Below are 23,775 nucleotides of genomic sequence, written 5' to 3'. Positions count from 1 at the left end.
TCTCTCTGTCTCAGCGAGATTTTTTTTCCCCTGCTTTCAGAAGCCCATCGCTCTGCTCCCAGCCCTGGTTTGCCATGTTTGTGGGTGTGTGGGTGTGTGTGCCTGTGTGTGGTGGCGGCTGTTATGATTCTTTCTACCCAGAAAAAGGATGCTTTGCCTTGGAGAGGATGATAGCACCAGGAATTAACTACAGAAATAATGAAGCCACTTTGCTTCAACATGTGTCTTAATCTTGTTGCCTTTTTTTTTTTTTACAAGATTATTGCTCAGAGAAAGAGGGAGTAAAGACGGTACAGTGTGATAAATTTGTGATGTGAAACCCAGGCAGACACAGAGATAATTTCCCAATCATCCTGGCTTGCATCTGAGCTCCCTTGAGCCCCTCCAGGGGATCAGATTAACCTTGCCTTTGACAGATGCTTTCTACCATAATAATTACTGGTTTATAATACACCATAGAGGGGCGTCCCTTACTTCATCATCAACATTGCGACCATTTATTGACCGTTTACAGGTAGCTGGCATTATGACGGGATCTTTATAAGCATAACCCCATTTATGACATCCTCACAATCCTGTGAGGTAGGCATTAGCTCCAAACTTAGAGATAAAGAAACCAAACGTAGGAGAGGCAAAATGTCTCACTAATGCCATACAACTGGTAAGAGTTAGGTGGGGCCTCCCTTCAAACCCAGGCCTGTTCTAATTCCAAAGCTAGTGAACTTATTCACTGTGCATAACTAGATTCTCAGCTCAGTGCTCTTTGACACCTCCGTGACACCGAGGACAGGCAGCCACCCAGCAGAACCCATCACCCCAACACAACCGCCTTTGAGGCACTTCACCCACCTGCCCAGGAAGATGGGCCCCTAAAGTCTTACCATGATGGCGAAGGATAAGATTCTGTGTCTTCTTGCTGTGTTTGCCTTCTGTCCCTGCCCACATCTCATGGTTGGCTTTACCTAATGGATAGACTTCAGTCGACTCTGAGAACCTTCCAACTTTGATGCCCTGTGGACCTTCTCGATTCTGCTTTGGCAGAAAGAAGGCTTTGGCTTCTTTCATGAAGAAAGCAGAATATGGGGGCACCTGGTGGCTCAGTCAGTTAAGCATCCCACTCTTGGTTTTGGCTCAGGTCATGATCTCACAGTTCGTGAGTTCAAGGCCTGCATCACACTGTGGTCTGCTTGGGATTTCTCACTCTCTCTCTCCCTCCCTACCTCTCTCTCTCTCTCTCTGTCTCTCTCTCTCTCTCTCTCTCACACACACACACACACACACACGCATGCACAAAATAAAATAAACATTAAAAATTTTTTTTTAAAAGAGAAAGCAGAGTATGGTTTTGGGGTGCAAAGTCTTTATATATAAGCCATCAAGGCAATGCTTCATTTTAACTATGTCCAAAAAAACTATATGCTATAGTTTTGGGTTTTAATCCACTTTTTTAAAACAATTCATGGAGATTAAAATGTTTTCTAATATTTTATCTAGACTCACAGATGACACCCTCCTCCAAAACTTTTTTGGAGCTGTGTTGGAACTCTCCACTTATCTCAGGTTCAGCTCTTCCTCAGTTGTCGTAAGTAAGGAAAAGAAGAACTTTCTTCCATTATGAAGCTACTGAAGAGTTGTTTTTTTCATGTTTGTTAAGTGAAAAGTTGCATTTCTCAATGAAGCATTTTATTTTATTTTTTTCATTTCTGACCATTCTTTTTTTTTTTTATTTTTTTATTTTTTTTTATTTTTATTTTTTTTACAAATAGTTTATTGTCAAATTAGTTTCTACATAACACTCAGTGCTCATCCCCAAAGTGCCCTCCTCCATGCCCATCCCCCCCTCCCCCCACATCCATCAGTCCTCAGTTTTTGTCAGCATTCAAGAGTCTCTCATGGTTTGCCTCTCTCCCTTTCCCCCACCATTTCCGCCCTTCTTCTCCCGCTTGTTCCTCCGTCAAGTTCCTCCTAATCCTCCTATACGTGCAAACATATGATATTTGTCCTTCTCTGCCTGACTTATTTCGCTCAGCATAACACCCTCAAGGTCCATCCATGTTGCTACACATGGCCAGATTTCATTGTTTCCTCAATGAAGCATTTTAAAACCTTTCTAGAAAGTACCATTGAGGAGAATAGGATTTTTATTTATTTTTTTAATGTTTTATTTATTTTTGAGAGAGAGATAGAGACAACGTGAGCAGGGGAGGGTCAGAGAGAGAGGGAGACACAGAGTCCAAAACAGGCTCCAGGCTCTGAGCTGTCAGCACAGAGCCCGACACGGGGCTCAAACCCATGAACTGCAAGATCATGACCTGAGCTGAAGTCAGACGCTCAACTGACTGAGCCACCCAGGCACCCCTAGGATTTTTAAATAACAACTGAATAATTTGAAAATTACTTTGTGGTGAACATTGAATGTCCTCAGCAGTGAGTCTGCTTCTCTGTTCTCCCTGATACACATGATCACGTCAAGGCAGCTGGTTCTCAATAGAGAGTTCTAGACCCAAAACTCAGCTCCTCAGAGAGTCATCCCCTGATTATCTCACTGCCAGGGCTGTTCAGTCACCATCACATCATTTTTCAAAACTCTATCCAGAACACCCAGCACTTATCTATAAGTTGTTTTCCATTTGTTTTCTGTCTCCCCCTCCTTGATCATAGATAACCTTGAGAGCAGGAATCTTTTGTCTTATTTCCTTAGTATCTAAAAATTTTTTAATGTGTATTTATTTTTGAGAAAGAGACAAAGCACAAGCAGGGGAGGGGCAGAGAGAGAGAGGGAAACACAAAATCCAAAGCAGGCTCCAGGCTCTGAGCTGTCAGCACAGAGCCCAGTGTGGGGCTCAAACTCACGAACCGTGAGATTATGACCTAAGCCGAAGTCAGACAGTTAACCAACTGAGCCACCCAGGCGCCCCTTTCCTTAGTATCTAAAGCAGTGACTGCGATATAGCAGACATGAGGGAGTGAGTCAATGAATGAACAAACAAACGAATGAACAAATGTGTAAGTTGTGTTCTCTTTTCCAAGGCCCATGTTTCTGTTGCTAAAAAATGGGTCCTCTGCTATATTTCCCTTTTAAAATACCAGGAAGGTTTGAGGATGGGAAGGGAGTATCCAAATGGAACTTGGTGGTGCAAAGCACGTCTCACAACCAGCTCCCCCTACTCCTGGTGAGGCGTTCAAGACAAGGATGATGTGGTCAGATTCGTGTTTAGAGACATGGTGTTCAAGAGACATGGTGTTCAATCATGGTATCAGTTGTGAGGTATGTAATGGCAAGAAATGTGCTTCTAGAAGTAAAGCATTAAAGTTTGCAAATGACTTGCTTTTCTTGACCAGCAAGGACGCAAAGCTAACCCTATAGCAATGTCAGTCCCGCTCACATCCCGAGAGTCTTCCTTAAGTAGGAAGGGATGGTGTGGAACAATGGCCATCACAACAAGGAGAGAATGTTGCAAACGGGCACGTCACCTAGCATGTCTGTCGTGGCAGGAAAAGGCTGAGAATTGCTGTTTTAGGAAGAAATGGTGGCAGGGAGGAGGTTGGCCTGAAACTGTGTCTGCCGAGATGTTTTCAATTACAGGTGACAGAAAGCCCCGTCAAACTGACATAAGTATGTTGCATTCGGCCGAGTGGCATTCAGCGGGGTGTTTTCAGGACTGTCTGCGTCTCTCAGCTTGCCATCCGGCTCAGCTCTCAGGCACGTCCCCCCTCGTGGGGCAAGGAGGCCACCAGCAATCGTGCCACCTGTGCGTTTGCATCCCGTCGGTTGGGTAACTCCACCAGAAGGGAGCATGTGTCTCCCGGTGGTTCCGGAAGAAGCCCCAGAGTGAACCCCACTGGTTCTGACTGCTCTGCTTGGGCCGTGAGCCCCTTCTTTAATCATTCGCCGTTGCTGGAGGACGTGGGCTTCTGAACAGCCAGGACCAAGTCACGTGTCCCCTGCCGGAGGGCCCACACGGACAAGAGTGGGTCTTTCTCGGCAAAGAGCGAAGTGCTGTGGCCAGAGGAGGCGGGAAGGGCCGCGGGCAGGCGGTGTCGGCCGCAAACAGGTGAAGCCCAGAGGCCAGGCCAGGACGTACGGGGTGTTTGCAGTTGCCAAGGGAGGGCGAGAGGAGAACTTGACCTCACACAGAGGCATGAGGGCCTGGGAGGCAAGGTAAAAGCAGCAGGTCCGGATGACCCGGTGTAATAAACTAGGGGGCGGGGGGAGGGCAGGGGAAGGGGAATCCAGGTTCCCAGCCTGAAGGACTAAGAAGATTATGGGACTTTTACTTGGAATGAGGAGCATGACAGAAAGACCAGGTTTGGGAGGGAGGGGATCAGCTTGGTTCTAGAAGTGTTAAATTTTGGGTTGCCCATGAGACTCCCAGAGCGGGTCAGAGATGCCGAGAAGACACACTTGGAAGAGACTCTGAGGCCGTCCAGCCCAGCCTCTGTCAAATTTCCCCTTCAGCTATACCTTCCAGGTGGGGTGACTGAGTAGAGTCTGTTTTCCAGCAGAGCTGGGATGGATCCTCTGGTTTTTCAATTTATTTATTATTTTCCTTGGTTTTCATGAATCATCTTGGCCTCATTTAAAAAAAAAAAATCGGGTTTCAGTGGAGAACGGCCCCTCCAGCCTTTGTCCACGCAGGCCAGCCTCATTGTCAGCCAGCAGTCAGAGCAGAGGGTCTGGGGCTCTGCAGAGAGGAGCCGGGGCTGGGTAGGCGGTTTGTGGGCTGGCTGGCTGCCAGGGTACGTGTCGAGTTTTGGGACGGAGGAACTGGAGCAAGGCAGTTTGCCCCACAGAGTCGGGGACGGGGAAAGGTTTGGCAGTTTGAGAGAAGAGCGTCAGCAGAGCAGGGAGGGCAGAGCACGCAGAGGTGAGGCACACATGGTGCAGTAGTGGAAGGGATGAGCAACGGTGATCTCAGACTTCGAGACGTCCGAAGGATGTACGGTCTCAACAACATGTATTGCACACTCAGAGCTCACACCATGTCGGAGGCCCAGAGCCAAGCATGGTGGCCAGGTGGTTCACTGGCTACTCTTGGCGACCCTTTGATGTGGGCACCATTTCCATGCCCATAATACAGACAGGAAGGCTGAGGCTTCAGAAGCCTGACATAAGCTGTCCAGGCTCACACGGAGACAAGTGACAGGAGCAGACCCTCCTTCACTGGGGGTCCGAGTGCCTCACCTCTGCCATAGGAAGCAAGAATTGGTGTGATATTGTATAGACCAAGGCAGAATTGAGCAGCTGTGGGAAATTGGGTGTTGCTTTTTACTGTTGTTTTGCTTCATTTATTTTTTCAGGGCAATGGTAAATGGGGGTGTTCCTGGAGGAAAGTGGATCCAGGGAAAGGAGGGGAGCGGAGAGCATTGATGAGTGCTGGGCCAGAGTCCCTGAGGAGCATCCGGGCCACAGGCCAGGGGAAGGGGTCAGCCTGGTAGTGGGGAGACCGCTCCCGCCTCTGAGCTGGAGAGAAAAGAGACGAGTGTGGAGATGGGGAAGAAGGTGACCTTTGTCTCGTGACCTTGATCTTCTCAATAAGATAGAAGGCAAAACCTTTAAAATAGACAGGCAAAGTTAGGAAGATTAAAAATATTGGCACTGTTGCCATAGAAATTTCTATGGGCATGAACAAAACAGGAGAAAAAATCTCGGAGCGGCACGACTCAGATGAGCTGAGTCAGTGTAAGTGCACAGCACCTTCCCTGGGGGTTGGCGGCAAGGAAGGGGGACTTGGGGAATGAGATTAAGTGACCCGAGGGTAGACCGAGCAGGGGGTGTGGCACAGCTTAACCTCATTTTGCCGCTAATACCAGCTCACTAACTAAAGTACCTGTTTGGGGAACCAGAACAGGCCAGTGGTAGAGGTTCTCATTCAGCTCCATCTTGCAGCTGGAGAATCCCGGCCTCCACCCCCATTTTCTAGATGTGGAAACTGAGGCTGGCTGTGGCAAAGGAGTGTGCTGCATTTGGAGTACTCCAGGCTGCATGTGGGTTTGGGGCATTGAGGTGGGCATCCTGGCTGTGGCCAGCCAAGGAGGGACTCCTCCATCAGGAAGCAGCAGAGCCGGGATTCACACCAGGGATGAGCTGGCTCCAGCCGGTGTCTGTCTCCAGCAACCCGGTCGGCACTAAGGGTGAGGACCGAGGGGGAGAAAGACCACTGGAGGCTAAGTGCTCACCCCGCGAAGGAGCCGTAGAATTCGCGGTTTCTGAGTAAATGAGTGAATTCTGGGCTCCGGGCTCCCGTGGGCCCGGAACGGGTCGGCCGTCCCAGGCACAGCTGGCTTTCTCTGTCCCTGAGTCCTTACTGCCTTGACTCAGGCGGCCACTTCTACCTCGCGGCTAGCAGGACGCCAGCCTCGCCTCGGAGCCCCGTGTTGTCTGAGTGCACGGCGGTGCCGATGCGGTGGGCGCGCGCCCCAGCCACAGACCTGGTTTCATCCCCTGGAATGTTTTTGGCTACGGGAGGCCGTGCAACCCTTTTCCTACCTAATAAAAGAGCATCTCCGAGTAACAAGTGGAAAAAGACATTACAATTCAATTAAAATCTTACTCCTCTGAACACTCCCAGAGGGAGAAAGCCACTCAGAATTTGTGAGAAATCTAATTTATAGACTCGGTGTCTGGAAATGGAATTGTTCACAATTAACAACTGTGCGTTCCAGGGACCAGGCAGTAGGTGTACAGCCGGGATTGTCTGGGCTGCGCCCTCTTCAGCAGGCCGTTTAACCTCGCTGAGCCTCCGTTTCCTGGTCTGTGAAATGGAGATCGTGTGCTGGTGTTGTGGGGATAATATTGATTATGCATGTGAACGGCATCTGGTCACAACAACCTGTCCATGCTTAACCAGATCAGCAAACTCCTTTTCTTTAAAAAAAGAAAAAAAAAATTTTGGCTGAGCAACTGAGCCATAAAAGCAAAAGGTTTAGTGTCTTTTTTTTTTTTAATGTTTATTTTTGAGAGAGAGAGAGACAGAGTATGCTGAGGGGAGGGGCAGAGAGAGAGAGGGAGACACAGAAGCAGAAGCAGACTCCAGGCTCTGAGCTATCAGCACAGAGCCCGATGCAGGGCCTGAACTCACGAACTGTGAGTTCATGACCTGAGCCAAACTCAGACACTTAACCAACTGAGCCACTAGGTGCCCCAAGAAATAGTGTCTTAAAGTTCTCCTCCCCCAGCCACCAGTTCCGCCGCTGTGGGCCTGTTGTGTCTACAGGTGTCTTAGGCTACATTACCCAGAGTCTACCATTCTGTGTCCCCTTCTCTTCCGGCATCAGTGTTTTGTAGAGCTCTTCCCCCATCTCTGCATTGTCCTCCGAACCATCATTGGCCTTAGAGACAGGCTGTTCCACTCTGGTCCGGCACAGAAGGCGGCGAGAAGCCTCTCTCACTTTCATGGCGCAGAACTGGCCTCCACCCAGCCACTCCTGCAATAGAAGCCCAATGACCTGTTCCTGGCAAGGCCACCAAACCTGACTGCGCCTCAGTCACCGTGGCTACTTGTTGGAAGTAGACTCCTGGGCCTGCCTTTGGCTGTTTGGGTTTAGGAAGTCTGCACGGGGCACAGGAAGGGAATTCTCCACAGAGCACTCCAGGCGGTACGTGATGGTTTGGGAGCCACATCGCAAGCCTGCCCCCAAATTAGATTCGGGTAGGCTAGGGAGAAATCAGTAAAACTGAGGCATTAACTCAGGGTCCCCAGTGACATTTCAAAAGCAATTCCCATTTAACAGATGAGGAAAATGGAGGCAAGGATAGAGACAGACGAGGAGTGAGCTGGGTAGCCAGGAGCACAGAGCAGAACCCAAGACCCCTGCACCCACTTCCTTTCTCCACTGCCACCCGCCAGCCACCGCTGCCACAATGCGCCTCCCCTTCAGATCCCTTCTCCCTGGGGGTGGAGGGGTGGGGAATGTTGTGACCTTAGGACAGAAAGGAACAATTACACACGTGCACACACACACACACACACACACACACACACACACAAGGTCTACCCTTGTGAACTGAGGTGGTATCTGTTAACAGCTCTGTCGGAAGAGCAGCTTTTTGGGCTTCGATGTCTTGACAAGATACTGCCTTTGCAAGCCCAGAGACAGCCCTGTTACTTCCTCTGACAGCCCAGCGAACAGCCCCAAAATGAGAAGTGGCACCCCCACCAAAGCCCGAAGATTCGATTCCGTAAGAGCGGCCCATGTGCTCCCCGCGAAGGCGTGACACCCACCTGAGAGGCCTGAGTGTCCTGGGCTCCTCGACTCGCTCTGCCCTCTGACCCTCCTTGGGCTGGACACCCCCAACCACAGGCTCTGACTTTACCTTCCCCATGCACCTTCCTCGGGAACCCAAGAGCCTGGACATTTCTCTCATCTGACAGCCAGGCTGTGTCTCAGCCACCTTGCAAAGAGATTCCGGGGAAGATCTGATGGTCTGACCCATTTTTACTTCCCCTGAGGGTCACAGGCCACTTGTAGAGAGAGGGCAGGAAATGCCACCATCCTGTCTCTGGAAAGGAGGCGGGGGAAGTGGTGACCGCGGGGAACTGCTTCCTTGGAGAGGCTCCCTGCTGCTCCACGTGGGGTCCACCTATGCGCTATCCTCACTGGGGGCTGGTTAGAAATGCAGAAGCTCACTTCCATGCCGGACTTTCCGAATCCACATCTGTATTTCAACAAGGTCCCCGTAAAGCTGATAGCCCAGCTCCGCTGCTCCAGGCTGTGTGACCTTGGCCAAGCTCCTTAACCTCTCTGAGCTTCAGTGTCTACATAGGGTTTTGAAAAGTGAACTACTCAGCACTTAACATATGCTAGGACTTCGGTGAATGCTAGCTGTCATTGCTCTTGGGAAGATGATTAAGGGAGGTCAGTTTTACCACATTTAAAGCCAAATCATCCAGCTATCCCTTAGTGGGGAAGGAAGTGCACACTGAATGGGAGAAAGTTCCAGGTGAAAAGGGAAGGGCCCTCAACATCTGCTTAAAGAACAAATGTAGGGATAGACAGAGGAGTGTCTCTGGCAGCCCAGGCCCTCAGTGTTTAATTTGGGGGCAGTTAAGATTATTTGTTCATCTGCTTGGTTTGGGGGTTCTTAGCTTCAGTGATGCGCCTTCTCGTCTTGCCATCCCCCCACCCCACGATCTTAGTTCTAAGACCCTGCTACTTCCATGCCTCTGTTGCCAGTGGAATGAAATTGTAGCTCCTTAGCATGGCATTCAAGGCCCTCCAGTCTCTGCCTAACCTGACTTGCCAGCCTTTTCCCAGCGTCCACCTTCGTGCCCTGCTCTTTGACCTCAGTCCTATCCGTTCCTCCAGTATTCCCTGACTCCTGCTGTCTCCTCTGCCTGGGAACACGTTCCTCTGATGGGGGTCACCCTCCCCTTTCTGAGGATCCTACTCCGCCCTCGGAGCTCTGCTTAACCGGCGGAGGCTGCATCATGTGCCAAGAGTGCAGTTCAAATCCCAGCCCAGCCATGAACTTGCCGTGTGATCTTGGGCAAGGCACTTAGCCTCCCTGGCCTGGGCTTTTCTTCTGTAAATTGAGGCTCATTGCAACGGCGCTGCAGAGCTGTTGTGCGGCCTCATCCACATCGTAAGGAGAATTGCAGTTAATCAGTCATGGTCATTTTATTTCTGAGACGATTCCCTCCTCTGCGAAGCCATGAGCCATCCTCCCGCCCCGTCGTACGGAATTGGGCACAGCCTGCTCTGTGTATCATAAACTCTCTCTCCTCCTCGTCTGTGCAACGTCCGGATGCTCCCCTGGCACCTCATGGAGGGAGTCCCTGGCCTCCCCGCTGACGTTGCGGGTCACCCCGCTCCGCACCCCAGCCTCATCACCGCTTCACTTTTTCCCCATCGAGCTCCTCGCCTGTCGAGCTTCTGCTCATTTACGCTCGTGAACACGAGCTCTGCCAGAGCAGGGGTGCCTGTGTGTTTACCCATGTGTCCTGGGCGCCCAGAACCGCCTCTGCACTCATAGTGCTCAGTGTCTGTTGTCTACACGAATATATCACTTTTGCACCCTCGAGGGCATTCGGCGGGCGCTGCCCTGCCTGCCTGTTATGGGCTGAATTGTGTCTCCTCCACCACCTGCCAAATTAATGAGTTATAGTCCTACCCCTGAGAATGTGACTGTATTTCAGAAAGGGTTTTTAAGGAGGTGATTAGGGTGGGGCGCCCGGGTGGCTTAGTCGGTTGAGCGTCCGACTTTCACTTAGGTCATGATCTCGCGGTCCGTGGGTTCGAGCCCCGCGTCGGGCTCTGTGCTGACTGCCAGCTCAGAGCCTGGAGTCTGTTTCAGTCTGTGACTCCCTCTCTCTCTGACCCTCCCCTGCTCACGCTGTCTCTCTCTCTCTCTCTCCTAGAAATAAATAAAAATATTAAAAAAAAAAAAACATGCCAAGGAGGCAAGTCTGTCTGGGTGCCTTGGCTCCCTTTCCATGTACCATGTGTTTGTCACGCTCTATCTTACTTGTCCCGTGAGGGCTGGGACGCCTGGAATGTCACAACAAAGGAGATTTCTTACCTCCCCGCTCCTTCCGGGCACCAGGATCTTAACCACAAATGTGCTTAGTCCTAACCTACTCAGGCCCCCGCCCAAAGGCAGGGATGGGGTCTGAGGCCCCCGCTGCTGGGCAGCCAGGGGAGAACTCGGTGCTGCCGCCCGTCAGTGGAATGTTCTCGGGTTGGCACAGAATGTGCCCGTGCCCAGGTTAGACCTGCTGGGGTGCCGGCCAGGGTGAGACGGGCTGCACCGGGCTGGTGCATCACCACGCTCACCCCCCAGCACAGAAGGGATGTGCTGGGCTTGTGATGTGCGTTTTGACATCTTTATTTTTGCCAGTTCTGGAAGGTGTCCGTCTGAGCCCGAAGACAGCTGGCAGTATTGTAGCCTTCGTGCCAGCGAGGACCAGGCTTCCCGGGCACTGGTCCTGGCCTCGCTGGGGGCTCACGGACTTTCAAAAGGACCGACGCCACGTGCTGTGCAGACTCTCAGCCCCTTGTGGTGCCAGGGTGGTTCTTCCCAGGGCCGTGTTCTCGTAGCTCCAGCACGGGGACCCCCGAGAGACTAACTCTTCAAAGGCTCCGTGTTTTCTGAGGTCTGCCCCCACTTCTCTTTTTTTCTTCCTTCATCTTTCCTTCTTTTTGATCTGCTGTGGTTTGGACTCCTGGTTGCCAAATGAGTTTTAGAAGATGCTCTTTATTCTGTTACCACGGTTTTTCGGAACACTGCGAAGTTTTAGCATGTTTTACCATAGTTTGGTTCGCTTCTGGGCTTCATTTGTCAACAGATTTAAGTCATTCTACATCTGGGGAGTTTCTGTAAGAAAAACCTCTTCTCCCTTGCACCCATTCCTGCCCGATTTCTTTGTTCTGCAGGAGAAGAGTCTCCTTTGGCTCCCTCACTTAAAAATTGTATTTCAGGGGTAGTTGCGTGGCTCAGTCAGTTAAGCATCTGACTTCGGCTCAGGTCATGATCATGTGGTTCATGAGCCCACATCGGGCTCTCTGCTGTCAGCTCAGAGCCTGCTTCAGATCCTCTATCCCCTTATCTTTCTGCTCTTTTCCCACTCATTCTCATTCTCTCTCTCTCTCTCTCTCACACACACACACGCACACACGCACACACACACACACACACACACACACACACAAATGCATATTAAAAAGTTTTTTCAGGGCATGTGGGTGGCTCAGTCTGGTTAAGCGTCTGACTTCAGTTCAGGTCATGATCTCACAATTTGTGAGTTCAAGCCCCACATCAGGCTCTGTACTCACAGCTCAGAGACTGGAGCCTGCTTCCAATTCTGTGTCTCCCTCTCTCTCTGCCCCTCCCCACTTTCTCTCTCTCTCTCTCTCTCTTAAAAATAAACATTAAAAACATTTTTTAAATTTTTTTCTAAAAATTGTACTTCAGATGCCCAAGTCTCTTGGCTAGCGTGTACAAATGTAGCCACCAGCCGCCACATCAGGGGCACCCTCTGTGGAACTTGAGGAGTTCCTTCCCCCTTACAGGGCCCCTCTGCTCATATAAGCCCCAGTGCACCCACGCATACACTCATGCACGTGCACATGCACACGAGGGTACACACGTGCACACATGGCAAGACATTTTGCCGCGCCTCTTCTCTCCGCATCAGCCACAGGCCCCCCACGAGACAGCCACCCTGCAGGTAACTTAATTATTCAGCCAACACTTATAGAACGCTTACTATGGGTCAGGTATGGTTCTAGACTCCGGGGAAAGCACAGTGAAAAGTTTCTGCCTTATGGAGTCTATGTTCTAGAATAGCCCTGTCCGGTAGAAGGTCCCTCAATGATAGAAATGTTCTGCGCTGCCTACTACAATAGCCACCAGCCACATGTGGCTGTTGAGCACTTGAAATGTGGCCAGTGTAACTGAGGAACTGATTTTTTTTCCATTTTCTTTTATTTTAATTAACTTAAATTCGAAGAGCCACATGGGCCTAGTGGCTGGCATATTGAAAGTTCTAGAGGAAGAAATAAACAAGTAGTAGGTAAATCCTCTCTCCTCCCTCCTTTAATCACAAAATGTATAAGTAAATCTTAAATACTGAAAAGTGCTATGAAGAAAGCAAAACCAAGCAGGGGAAGGAAACCGTAATGAGGGATTCATTGACTTGCTTGGGGTAGTGGTCAGGAAGGGCCTCTCTGTAGGAGGATGCCTTTTATTTTTGTTTTAAAGTTTATTTATTTTTAAGTGAGAGTGAGCAGAAGAGGGGCAGAGAGAGGGGAAAGAAAGAGAGAGAATCCCAGGCAGGCTCCACACTGTCAGCACAGCGCCTAATGCCGAGCTCAAACTCACTAACCGAGAGATCATGACCTGAGCTGAAACCAAGAATTGGCCACTTAACCAGCTGAGCCACACAGGCGCCCCGAGGATGACTTTTAAATGGAGACGTGAGCACAGAGGAGCTCGGGGGTGGGGGGTTAGGACAGAGGCCCTGAGATGGAAGGGATACACCTGCTCCAGCAGCCAGAATGTGACGCTTGACAGGGAGTGGGAAGTATGGGCCGGAACATGCCAGGGTTTACAGGCTGCTATAAGAGCTTGAAGAAGGGGCTTTGTGCAGAAAGGTGACATGAACTGATTCTTATCTTAAAACATCCCTCTGCTCCGGAGAGGAAGGAAGCAGGAGATGCTTGGGAGGCTGCCACAGACTTCCAGGTGGGAGATGATGGTAGCTTAGACAAGGCAGGGACGGAGGAAGTGTAAGTACTGCAAAGTGGTCCGATACTAGGTTTATTCTAAAGATAGAGTCAACAGGGCTGCTGACGGATTAATTGGGGTGAGCCCAGGAGGGTTTGGGCTGAATGACCAGTGGGTGGAGCCATTGACAGAGGTGAGAAACTCTGGAGGAGGCAGCGTATGGCTGAGGGGGAAATCAGGAGTCTCATCAGCAGGGACATGGAGGCTGAAGATGTCAATTTGGGTGTGGTCAGCAAAAAGACACAGTCCCCTCTGCTCTGCTGTGCCCGCGTCCTCTCCTCACCAGTGTCCTGAGGGACACTCACCCACTGCTGATGACGTCATGCAGCATGGGAATGCCGGGGATCCTCGTTGGAATAACTGGGTTCTGGGTTCACGAGGGGAAATGCCCCTCCCCGAGTCCTGAGCCCCTAAGCAGATGCGTGTGGTCGCAGCCCCTCAGAGTTGCTCATAAAAATAAGTCTTCACGTCCACACTCGAGCAGTGTCTTCAGTGGGACTCAACCCCAAGCCTATTGGGGGGGGGGGGGCAGGAGGTAATATGCCATCTCTCCCTTTCTCTTCTCCTCAGATGTCAGCTCTACTCCTTTCAAAACACATCGCCCTTCTCCTTTTTTTTTTCTTTTATAGTTTATTGTCAAGTTGGTTTATATATAGCAACCAGTGCTCATCCCTACAAGTGCCCTTCTCCATGCCCGTCACCCCCCTTCCCCACCCCCACCTCCATCAGCCTTCAGTTTGTTCTCAGCATTCAAGAGTCTCTCATGGTTTGCCTCCCTCCCTCTCCCCCACTATTTTCCCCTTCTTCTCCCCCTTCTTCTTTAACCACAAAACAAAAGGCAGCCTCTACACTACATTTAGACACTAGATGCTGCCAGTTCCCGGCTTTGCTACTTCTAATAAGCAAATTGTTCCTGTACTCCCAATTAATATTTGTTTAATGCAATTCCAATCAAAATCCTAGCAGGATTTTATTTTGCAGATGATTCTGATTTATAAGAATTGATTTATGTGAAGAAAACTGATCAAAATAACCCAGAAATGTTTTGCAAAAGATGAGTGATAAGGAGGAATTCACTATACCAGATAATAAAACATACTCCAATCTACAAAAAAAAAATAATAAAATTAAGGAAGGCATAAGTATGAGTGTCAATAGCTAGATAAGAGATAAACTAGATGACCCAGAAAGGCCCTAGTATATATAAAAATGTGATATATGACAGAGATGATTTCACAAATTAGTGAGTAGATAACACAATACATGATATGAGATCATTGGTAACGTTCTTTTTTTTTTTAATTTTTTTTAATGTTTTATTTATTTCCGAGAGAGAGAAGGCACGAGCAGGGGAGGGTCAGAGAGAAAGGGAGACAGAACCCAAAACAGGCTGCAGGCTCTGAGCTAGCTGTCAGCATAGAGCCTGACACGGGGCTCAAACCCACGAACCATGAGATCATGACCTGAGCCAAAGTCGGACACTTAACCAACTGAGCCACCCAGGTGCCCTTCATTGGTAACTTTCAAAAAAATGGTTAGAATTCAATCTTATAGCTTAACCCAAGATCAGTTTAACTGAAAATGAGTTAAATGTAACAAATAAAGCTAAAACACTCTAAACATAGAATAATATGTCTCAGCTATCAAGGCAGGGAATAACTTTGTTTTTTTTTTTTTTAACATGCAAGTGATTGTATTTACTTTTTTCTGTTGAAGTATAATTGACATAGAATATCCAGTTAGTTTCAGGTGTGCATCGGAGCGATTCCATGTTTCTATACATTATGAAATGATCCCCACGATAAGATAGTTACCATCTGTCACTGTACAAAGTTATTACAATATTATTGACTATATTCCCTATGCTGTACATTACATCCCAGGACCTATTTTTTTATAACGGAAAGTTTGCACCTCTTAATCCCCTTTGACTATTTCATCTGCCCCCCACACCCTCCCCTCTCTGGTAACGAGCAGTTTGTTTCCTGTAACTGGGAACCACTTTCTGTATATAAAGTCACAGTGAAAGGAGCACAAAAGAAAAAGGTTGGCAAAGTTGCTGCCTAAAACTTAAAACTTTTGCATGTAGAGACATGAAAAAATGCCATATACGAACATAAAAGGTAAATGACAGACTAGAAACATTTTGCAACAGATATAATAAAGTACTGATACTCAACATAGAGACAACTCTTGTAAATTAATAGTAAAACCGTTGAGCAACACAAGAGAAAAATGGCATGAATAAGCAATTCTAAATGAAAGAACACACAGGGCAAGTAAATCTCTGAAAGTAGTCCAACCTGATTAGCAATGAAGGAAAGCACAAAAGTATATTAAGATGGTTTAACCCTGGGGCACCTGGGTGGCTCAGTTGGTTAAGCGTCCGACTTTGGTTCAGGTCATATGACAATCTCACAGTTGGTGAGTTTGATCCCCATGTCGGGCTGTGTGCTGACAGCTCAGAGCCTGGAAGCTGCTTCGGATTTTGTCTCCCTTTCTCTCTGCCCCTTCCCAGCTCGCACTCTGTCTCTAAATCTCTCTCAAAAATGAACATTAAAAAAATTATTTTTAAAAAATTGTTTAACCCTATCTAATTGGCAAAGTGTTTTCATGGTAATATTCCATGTAGGCTGAATGGTAAGTTGGGCATTCTCATTCCCTGCCAGGGGGAGGGCCACTGATGCAAAAGTTGGCCGTGTGAGTCAGGAGAACTTAAAATGCGCATATTCTTTAACCCAGTGCTATTGTGTGTACGCATCCATCCTAAGGTAGAAATAAGGACTCATCAGAAATGAGGACTCAGGGTGTTGACTACAGTTTTGTTGAGAAGAGCCAAAAATTGGAAACAACTTAAATGTCCAACAAAAGCTGAATGACTAAATATATCATGCGTGTATATCCCTCCAAGGTAATATCATGCAGCCATTTCTTAAGTCATTAGTTTGCTCAATATTTATAGAAATGGGGAACCTTTCAAATGAAATGAAGGAAATACAGTATTTTGGGGTGTTTTTTTTCTCCTTTATACTTCAGAGCATTTTCTGGGATTTCTATCCTGGTTTTTTAACTCCTGTGATAAGAAACAAGAGTTGATATCCATTTTCTAATGCCCATATAAACACCATTTGCTGGCCCCAGGTAAGCATCTTGCTTCCGATGTAACCGTCAATTAAAGCAGCCTGAGAGCCCAGTGATATCTCGAAATCTCATCTCCACCACCCCACCCCCCACTTCAGAGCCTGGTGTCTTCACTGCATTTCTGTATCTGTTTGCCTCAAAACATGAATGGGTGCCCTGCCTCCTTTGCTTGCATTGGACGGGTTCCCCTGCCCTTCCCAAAGAAAGGAAGAGAAGAATGTGATCTTTTATTTTCACGTGCACCCTCCTTCACACTCCGTGCATACCTAGGTGTCTGCTTTATTGTGGGTGCCGGTTGGGGTGGGCTAGAAAGAAATGCTAATTTCTTCTGCCTTATAGATGAACACTGACCCTATCTTTGTTCTTGTCCCACAGATATGATGCTGCCTCTTGTGTTTAGCCACTGGAGCAGTTACAATTTTTTGTGCTGAGATCATTCTGGACACTCAAACATTAGACTTCAGCATTCAAGGGAAGCCAAAGCCATTGGAGGGGGAATAAAGCCCAAAGCCTTTTATCTGATTTGTTCCAAAAATTTCACTGCCCTTTCCCCACCTGCCCCCCTCCCCAAATTTAAGCTGTTGCACCCAGACATGGCAAGCAAGCGAAAATCCACAACTCCGTGCATGGTTCGGACATCACAAGTGGTAGAACAAGATGCGCCCGAGGAAGGAGACAGGGCCAAAGAAAAAGGAATCAGCACGCCACAGCCTGAAGCGGCCAAGGACAGTTGGACAGTGGAACCTGAGAACTCTTCCAAAGAAAATGAAGTGATAGAGGTGAAATCTACAGGGGAAAACCAATCCAAAAAACTCCAAGGTGGTTATGAATGCAAATACTGCCCCTACTCCACGCAAAACCTGAATGAGTTCACAGAACACGTTGACACGCAGCACCCCAACGTGATTCTCAACCCCCTCTACGTGTGTGCCGAATGTAACTTCACAACCAAAAAGTACGACTCCTTGTCTGACCACAACTCCAAGTTCCATCCCGGGGAGACCAACTTCAAGCTGAAGTTAATCAAGCGCAATAATCAAACTGTTTTAGAGCAGTCCATCGAAGCCACCAACCACATTGTGTCCATCACCACCAGCAGCCTGGGAAGCGGCGACGGTGATCCTGGAATCTCAGTGAGTAAAACCCCCATCATGAAGCCAGGGAAACCAAAAGCTGATGCCAAGAAGGTGCCCAAGAAGCCAGAGGAGGCCACTCCCGAGAACCACGTGGAAGGGACTGCCCGCCTGGTGACAGACGCGGCTGAGATCCTCTCGAGACTGGGAGGCGTGGAGCTTCTCCAGGACACGTTAGGGCACGTCACGCCTTCTGTCCAGCTCCCACCAAATATCAACCTTGTCCCGAAGGTCCCTGTCCCACTGAATACTACCAAATACAACTCTGCCCTGGACACAAATGCCACCATGATCAACTCCTTCAACAAGTTCCCTTACCCAACCCAGGCCGAGTTGTCCTGGCTAACAGCTGCTTCCAAACACCCAGAAGAGCACATCAGAATCTGGTTTGCCACACAGCGCTTAAAGCACGGCATCAGCTGGTCCCCGGAGGAGGTGGAGGAGGCCCGGAAAAAGATGTTTAATGGCACCATCCAGTCAGTACCCCCCACGATCACCGTGCTGCCGGCCCAGCTGGCCCCCACAAAGATGTCACAACCCATCCTCCAGACGGCTCTGCCGTGCCAGATTCTCGGCCAGACCAGCCTGGTGCTGACTCAGGTGACGAGCGGGTCAACAACCGTCTCTTGCTCCCCCATCACGCTTGCCGTGGCCGGAGTGACCAACCATGGCCAAAAGAGACCTTTGGTGACTCCCCAAGCTGCCCCCGAGCCCAAGCGTCCACACGTCGCTCAGGTGCCAGAGCCCCCACCCAAAGTGGCGGCCAACCCTTTGCTGACCCCAGCCAGCGACCGCAAGAAGACAAAGGAGCAGATTGCACATCTCAAGGCAAGCTTTCTCCAGAGCCAGTTTCCTGATGACGCTGAGGTCTATCGGCTTATTGAGGTGACCGGCCTTGCCAGAAGTGAGATCAAGAAGTGGTTCAGCGATCACCGGTATCGGTGTCAAAGAGGTATCGTCCACATCACCAGCGAATCCCTTGCCAAAGACCAGTTGGCCATCGCAGCCTCCCGACACGGCCGCACGTACCACGCGTACCCAGACTTTGCCCCACAGAAATTCAAAGAAAAAACACAGGGTCAGGTTAAAATCCTGGAAGACAGCTTTTTGAAAAGCTCTTTCCCATCCCAAGTAGAATTGGATAGACTAAGGGTGGAAACCAAGCTGAGCAGGAGAGAGATTGAATCCTGGTTCTCAGAGAGACGGAAGCTTCGGGACACCATGGAACAAGCAGTTTTGGATTCCATGGGGACTGGCAAAAAAGGCCAAGACGTGGTGGCACCCAACGGTGCTCTGTCTCGACTTGACCAGCTCTCTGGTGCCCAGTTAGCCAGCTCTCTGCCCAGTCCTTCACCAGCAATTACGAAAAACCAAGAACAGGTACACCTGCTGCGGAGCACGTTTGCAAGAACCCAGTGGCCTACTCCCCAGGAGTATGACCAGTTAGCAGCCAAGACCGGCCTGGTCCGGACTGAAATTGTGCGTTGGTTCAAGGAGAACAGGTGCTTGCTAAAAACCGGAACCTTAAAGTGGATGGAGCAGTACCAGCACCAGCACATAGCGGGAGATCACGGCTACGACGCCGCGCCCAGGAAAGCAGCGAAAACCATCATCGCTGAGAGCCCAAAGAACGGGAGTGACGTGGGTCAGCAACATTACAAGGACCCCAAAAAGCTCTGTGAAGAGGACTTGGAGAAACTGGTGCCCAGGGTGAAAGTGAGCAACGATCAAGCCAAGGACGGGGTGCCGGCCAAGCCTTCTGAAGCCGCCTCGGACAGGTCAGAGGGCAGCAGCCAGGACGGCCAGGGCAGCGACGAGAATGAGGAGTCAGGTGTTGTGGATTGGGTGGAGGTCACGGTCGGAGAGGAGGACGCCGTCTCAGACAGGTCAGATAGCTGGAGTCAGACCGCAGCCGAAGGCACCACAGAGCAGGCCGGCTCGGACTCCGACAGCACCCCGGCCGAGGCTGGCCAGGCCTAACAGGTAACAGCCCCCCGCTGCCCCCAGGTAACTAGGGGAGGATGCTGACTTGCTTTCTCTGTATCTCCAGGGTCCATCCAGGTTGTAGGGTATGGAGATGTTGACACAGATGACGGGTTCTTTTTAAAGGTTCTTGTTTTAAAAAAGTTAAAAAAAAAAAAGGGGGCGCCTGTGTGGCTTAGTCGGTTAAGCGTCCAACTTTCGCTTAGGTCATGATCTCGCAGTTCGTGGGTTCGAGCCCCGCGTCGGGCTCTGTGCTGACTGCCGGCTCAGAGCCTGGAGCCTGTTCCGAATTCTGTGTCTTCCTCTCTCTCTGACCCTCCCCTGCTCACGCTGTCTCTCTCTCTCTCCTAGAAATAAATAAAACATTTAAAAAAATTAAAAAAGAAGAAAACCAGGGATGCCATTAGGCCAGGGCGGAGGACCCAGAGGTCCCACAGGACCAGTCAAAAGGGTCCTTGGCTTCATGCAGGATGGAAATCAGATGCGAACCAGCAGGAAGTGAGAGCAGAGGAGAGAGAGCGAGAGAGTGAGCAGACACAGACTGAGCATCTGGGAGACTCCAAAAGGAGAGGAGCAGGAGTCTTGTCTTTGCTTGGGGTCTGGGGATTTTACTGACCGGTGTGGTCTGGAGCACATGTCCTCTCGGGGTCCACATGTCCATCATAAGTCACTCGTTCCCTAGAGCCAGGGAATTTCGGCGACAAGATGTCTAGTGCCAGTGGTCTGGAATAGGTGTATGCCACACGATGACCTCGTCCGGTCCTTCCTGAGATGTTATCTAGGAGCTGGAAGGCTCCAGAGGAATCATGAACTCCTGGTCCCTTCCAAGGAGGCGTGTGTAGGACGGGGTGCAGGTCCTGGCCAGAACAGAAGCAGCGAAGGGAGCGAAAAGCCGATTCTTATGGAGTCCTTCGGTTTCCTGGTCTCGCTAGGGGCGGGTGGATTTTGTGTCCTCGTTTGCCAGGCCGTGCCCGTGTGTGACCACGCTGCGGGCCAGGGCGGGTCGTGGACACACGCTCTGGGGCCTCGCCGTTCCTCAGTCTCCACGCAGCTGTAGTAGGGACGCGGCCTCTGCCTGCTTTGTATCCGCTGCTGTAAGAAACGGACGTGAAAAGAATGTGTCTTTTCCTTTTTCTTTCTGGTTTGTTTTTCTTTTTTTTTTTTCATTTTCTTTCCTTTTTTTTGGATTTTCAAGGTAGTTAACCAAGTTTACTGGCTCGAGATTTGGGGTTGTTTCTTTCAACCTGACAGGTGTTGGTGTTTGCCTAGTCATGGTGGAGGAAGACGCGTTTCTCACTACATAACCGGGATCATAATTGTGCTGATTGGGTCCCCAGAACCCATTCAAATCTGGAAGAGACTGGTGTAAATTAGGCCTGTGGAGCCACAAAAGCCTGGGAAGGGAGGTTACCATGGTTACTAATGGCCGTGTCATCCACATGATGGGACACGCACCCAGGCCCTGGTGTTTGTGCTCTCACAAGAGGTCTGTGCAAATCAAGGCCTAAAAACACAGCAGCTTGCTTGGTGGTAGGTTTGGAATAGAGGGGGCAGGGGGGAGAGGGGGGCAGGGGGCCGAGATCCGACCTTGGGCCCAAGCCGACACATCCCAGGGGCAGCTTGGAACCAGGAGGGAGAGGTGTGATTTACACGCTGCCCACGTTGGCTTCTCCAGAGGTCACTTAAAAGGCAACAAAAGCCTCCTCCCCCCATCCATGTCATCTTTAAAAACAACAAAATAAAGGTAAGAACCTCCAGAATGATTGATAAGTTCCCAAAATTACCATACTCCTTTATTAATGACTTCAGACAACTTTAGCCTGTCATGCCACTCATCAGTTCATTTATTTCATAGTAAGAAATAGCAATAAAGAAATAAGTGAAAACTAAAGTCTTCTTAGAAACCTTATTTTAGCCAGTTCCATCAGCTAGTGAAAGAGCAGCTTAAGGAACAGCCAGTCAAAGATGCCATCAAGTCTTCTTCCTGCCACACACCCCCCTCCCCGCTTTCCAGGAAGGAATGGTAATGGGGTTCAGGTGAGGGTGCAGCCCAGAGGGGAGGGGCTAGTGGCAGGAGGGGCCTAAAGGCCAATAGTACCAGCTGCCCCCACCCTCTGGCTACCTTGATTCCTCCCTCTGACTATTCTCCTATCTTCCTTTGAGTCCTAGCTTGCCCTGTCTTCTATCCTTGACCTTTTCCAGCACATGACATAAGTCATCTTGATTGCTTTTTCCTCCTACCATGGAGTAGGCAGTAGGGTTCAGTTCAATCCAGCAAATACATTCTGCACACCTACTGTGTGCCAGTGTCTGTGCGAAGTACCAGAGCTAACGGGATGAAGAAGGCAATAAGAGCCCTTTCACGTGGATCTCAGGCCAAGGAGAGAGGAAATTGCTCTTTCCTTTATGAGCCGGGGTGATCCATGGTGTGATAGGGACGCACCCAGGTGTGCATGGGAGCACACAGGAGGGGTAGCCAGGCTGAGGTCAGGGCAGGCTTCCTGGAGGAAGGGACATCTGTCTCTGGAACTAGCTGAAGGGAAGGAGCTGGCCGGTGCACTGATAAGGAAGAGTGGTTCATGTGGAAGGGACCGACGAGGAAAGTTCCGGTGCTGAGAAAAGGAACGGTACAGTTGAGGACCCAAGAGAGTTTGGGCACAGCCAGAAAGCCGAGTCTGGGGTTCAGCAGATGCTGAGAAAAGACAGCTCAGAGAAAAGACCATGGTTTTCCACGGGAAGCAAAGGCTATTCTGAACCAGGTGTGTTTGCCGAATTTGAGTAGAAGAATGCTTAGTGTCCCGTGTCCCAGAGTGAGCTCGGATGACACTTCCAGGTCCCCATCGCTGAGTGGGGTTTGTCTAGGGGTAACAGCTCCCCAGGGGCCCCGAGGCCACCTGTCCCCATCCCCCAAGCTGACCACCACCGACAGTGGAAAATGCCCAGTGGCCTGCCCCTCACGAGAGGCCCAAGAGAAAAGGAAGGGAGGAAGCAATGCTGAAACCATAAAGGGCAGCTCTGGAGGGAAGGGCAGAGGATGGAGGGGTGGGTACAGGGCCTCCTGAGAGTCAGAGGCTGAGCGAGGTGCTCTGGCCCCAGAGAGTCTTCCTCAGTGCTCCTAGTGATGCCGAGAGGTAAGCCGCTCTGTCTCTGTCTCCCAAAAATAAATGTAAAAAAAATTTTTTTAAAAAGGACTGACAATTGACATTAGATAATTCAAAGATGAGGGAACCAGCTGTTTTCTACACCCCCCCCAAACACCCACACACACCCAGGAATTCCCAGGAACCCCCTTTATGTTTATGTCAAATGCCCTCAAGTATGAGCTGGAAAATATTCCTAAACAAGATGCCATGGTCTGCTTGACACCTGGTGACATCCAGTATCCCTCATTGACTTCCTGATGTTTCCGTGGTGCCACTATATTGAGAAACAGGCTGCGGGTCTGGCCTGGTGGTGGCATCCTGGACAGAGGCACCCGCTTAAAGGAACCTTTCAACTTAGAGGGAAGAAATCCCTCCAAATTACTTCACAGCTTTTATGAACCGAACACATGGGTCCCTTGAAATTCATAAATATTCAGTGATGCCTTTATTTAAACACATATTTATTTAGGAAGCTGCAGTTGGGTTCAGTTGTTACACATATGATAATCCTGAAAATAATGCACAGTTTTGGCTTCGCAAAGGGTGTTATGGGATGTACAGACGAGAAAGAGAGGAGAGAGAGAGAGAATGAACTTGGATGAGCAGCTCAGAGCAGACTCCATCCAGGGTAGGGGTCTCCAGGGTGGGGTCTCCTCCCCTGTTGCTGTTCAGCACCCCCTCTGCTGAGAGCTTCCCAAGCCCATGACAGCATGGACTCAGGCCAGGTACACTCAGCCTTGAGGGTAGATGGAAAGGTAAGGAGTCCTTTCCAAACCTTGAATTGTGTTGCCATGATTCAGCCTGTGGGTCCAAACACTTGTGAGCTATCCATTGAGAAACCCGTCGTGTGGTAAGAGGCTGAACAGTAAATTCCTCCTTTCCTAAAAATGAGTCAGAATACTTGAGCCAAACATTGCCAGACATATGCCTCGATGTTTGGCCAGATGGAATATCCCAGTACTCCTACTACTAAGAATTTCTATTTACCGGTATATGCCATGTGCTTGGCATTCTTCTTAGCACATCCATTAAATCATTTAAACCTCAGTTCATCCCTGTGGCATAGGTATGGCTTTCTTTCCGTGGTGCAAAGGGCAAAACCGAGGCTCAGAGAGACTTCCCATGGGGTCCTCAGCCAGCGGCTGCA

At 49.7% G+C, this 23,775-nt stretch overlaps 1 protein-coding gene across 1 annotated transcript in view; it reads left to right on the top strand.

The window, feature by feature from the left end:
• The window catches only part of ZHX2 (zinc fingers and homeoboxes 2), a 162,499-nt gene that overhangs the window by 129,219 nt on the left and 9,505 nt on the right, over window positions 1–23,775 (top strand). The window contains exon 3 of the mRNA XM_039232020.1: window positions 16,745–19,485. Within this exon, the coding sequence (XP_039087951.1) occupies window positions 16,963–19,482 (2,520 nt within the window). The 5' untranslated portion in view covers window positions 16,745–16,962 and the 3' untranslated portion in view covers window positions 19,483–19,485. The remainder of the gene's footprint in view (window positions 1–16,744; window positions 19,486–23,775) is intronic.

Source organism: Hyaena hyaena, unplaced genomic scaffold (genome assembly GCF_003009895.1).
Source record: "Hyaena hyaena isolate Hyena2069 unplaced genomic scaffold, ASM300989v1 scaffold_62, whole genome shotgun sequence".
NCBI lineage: Eukaryota > Metazoa > Chordata > Mammalia > Carnivora > Hyaenidae > Hyaena > Hyaena hyaena.
This window is presented reverse-complemented; position numbering and strand designations above follow the sequence as displayed.